This window comes from Plectropomus leopardus, unplaced genomic scaffold (genome assembly GCF_008729295.1).
Source record: "Plectropomus leopardus isolate mb unplaced genomic scaffold, YSFRI_Pleo_2.0 unplaced_scaffold3913, whole genome shotgun sequence".
NCBI lineage: Eukaryota > Metazoa > Chordata > Actinopteri > Perciformes > Serranidae > Plectropomus > Plectropomus leopardus.
This window is the reverse complement of record NW_024642828.1, coordinates 3446-5580: the sequence shown is the minus strand read 5'-3', so window position 1 is coordinate 5580 and position 2135 is coordinate 3446. Positions and strand designations below refer to the sequence as shown.

At 37.6% G+C, this 2135-nt stretch overlaps 1 protein-coding gene across 1 annotated transcript; it reads left to right on the top strand.

The window, feature by feature from the left end:
* Positions 1–475: 475 nt before the first annotated feature.
* Positions 476–1610, top strand: LOC121938980 (F-box/LRR-repeat protein 18-like; the record flags this gene model as incomplete). Its single annotated transcript, XM_042482134.1, has 2 exons — positions 476–694; positions 781–1610. Coding segments are annotated over 2 exons (376 nt in total), but the record flags the coding sequence as incomplete, so codon positions are not given.
* Between the last annotated feature and the right edge of the window lie 525 nt (positions 1611–2135).

Sequence of the window (2135 nt, the reverse complement as noted above, 5' to 3'; positions counted from 1 at the left end):
ACTTATTTCTTGCAATTCGTGGAACATTTCTTGCTAAATAGCTCATTTCCTATTCCCCATGTTTTCAAAAGGGGTCTGAATGCAGTACAAAAAAGTGATGTCTATCCAGGTTTCAAAGAGTTAAATGCTTGACTAACTTAGTTATAAATAATCCAACTGTTGTCACTCGGCAGTTTTTTGTTATAAATCTCTTTGATATAAGGCATGTAACGTTTTTTGTTGTTTTGTTTGCTTGTTTTACAAAAAAAGATATAAATGAATGTGTTATGAACATTTTGAATCAGCACATTCAGTTTTTCATAATAACAAGCCCCTAAACAGGCAAACTGTTTATTCAGTTTAACCTTGTTGTGTAGTTTTTTGTCTTTATATTCACTACAAAATATGTCAGTATACCAGTGAGTCGAGAGCTGAGTTCATGTTTGCTGAGCTTGTTGTTTTTATTTATTGAATTTAGTATGTGTGTGTGTTTTAGGTTAGAGCAGCCCTACCTGAATGCCAACGTGTCCTTCTTTGAGGCTCTGTCCTGCTGCTCTCGTCTGCAACGTCTCTGCCTTATCTCCCGCAACGGCACCTTAGACCCAGCGGCCTCAGAAACCTTCATGGAGCGATGCTGCCAAGTCATCATGTGCCACATGTTTATGGGCGGCACCTTGGTGGCTTGTCGCACACTGCAGAAAACTCTGCTGGACAGGTCGGTGCTCGTGTGTGTGAGAATGAACTGTACATTAAATGGCAAAAAAAAATCAGAATTTGTTCTTGTATTTTTTTCTCTGTTAGATTTTTAGAGGAGCGTCCGGCCCTGAGCGTGGTCATCTATCCATTACAACACGAAGACCTGCCCACAGTCATCCGAGACATCCCGCTAACACTGCTGGATAGGATCACTCTGTTCCAGAGCCACGTGGCCCAGCCACCACATTTATCACCGATGTGACATCAGCAGCTCAAGGTGCGCAGACCGCTTTTATTCTGCAGGGAATAAATACCACAAAATAACAGACTGACTGTCATCTGCAAAGTGATTTCCGAATGTGTGATTTGTTACATCAACAACTGTGTCAGGCTACGCTACAACAACACATCAACCATGATTGTTTACATTTTTATGACTGAATAATGGTGGTCCTCAGAGGGTAATCAGCTGGAGGTTTTTAGTTCAATATTGCAGGACATTTCACACGAGGCGACGTTTGGCCCTAAATTGTGGCTTCTCAGTCAAAAATACTGTCTGTTACCACTTTGCTATTTTAAAAAAATAAGTGCCAAAAATATAAATTAATGTATTTGTTCAGATACTTTGTACTGAGGATCTGAATCAAATGATGTTTAATAAACTCCATATAAATTATTTTTAATTCTTGTCTGGGTACTATTTGTCTGTTCTGGTCATTGTTTTAAATTATGGATGTAACGGGTACACACCGGTAATCTACTGTGGGTGTTGTTACACAAACCTCACAGCTGTGTGGTTTTAGGAACTATACTTATTTGCTTTTTTGCCAAGACAAGATTGATATCACTCTCACATTTGTTAGTTGTAAGGCTACAGCAGCAGGGAATTAGCTTATCTTAGCAATGGCTTGGCCAAGAAACAGTCCAGCATCAAACCCCTCATATAACTTGTTTTTGACTAAGTGACATGACTTTTTGTGCACAAAAATATACATTGAAATATACATTAGATATGAAAATGTCCTAAACAAAGATGACAATGATAACAACTCAATGACATTTGTATTTGTTAGTATCTTAATCAAAAATTTTAAATCAGTGTTGATTCTAGAGTTATATATAAACGTGTTTTCACCATTACTGATTACTCTCAAGCAGAATATACTCCAAACAAGACTATGAGTCTGCAGGCGTGCTAGCTGCTCTATGAAGTTGTAATAAGGCACAGCAACGCTTAAAGCTAAATTCTGACGCTGCAAGCATGACTACACATGTAATTACTATTTTAAGATACAATATTATTGTGATTTGTTTAATTAAGCTCAGCACTGACAATTAGTCTTTCTGATCTAAAAAAAAAATAAACAAAAGTTGTATTCTTTGCAGCTTATTATGTAAACATTTTTTATCATTCACCCTCCTGCTGAAAACGAGAATGCTCATCTCCGCTGTCGTAAATG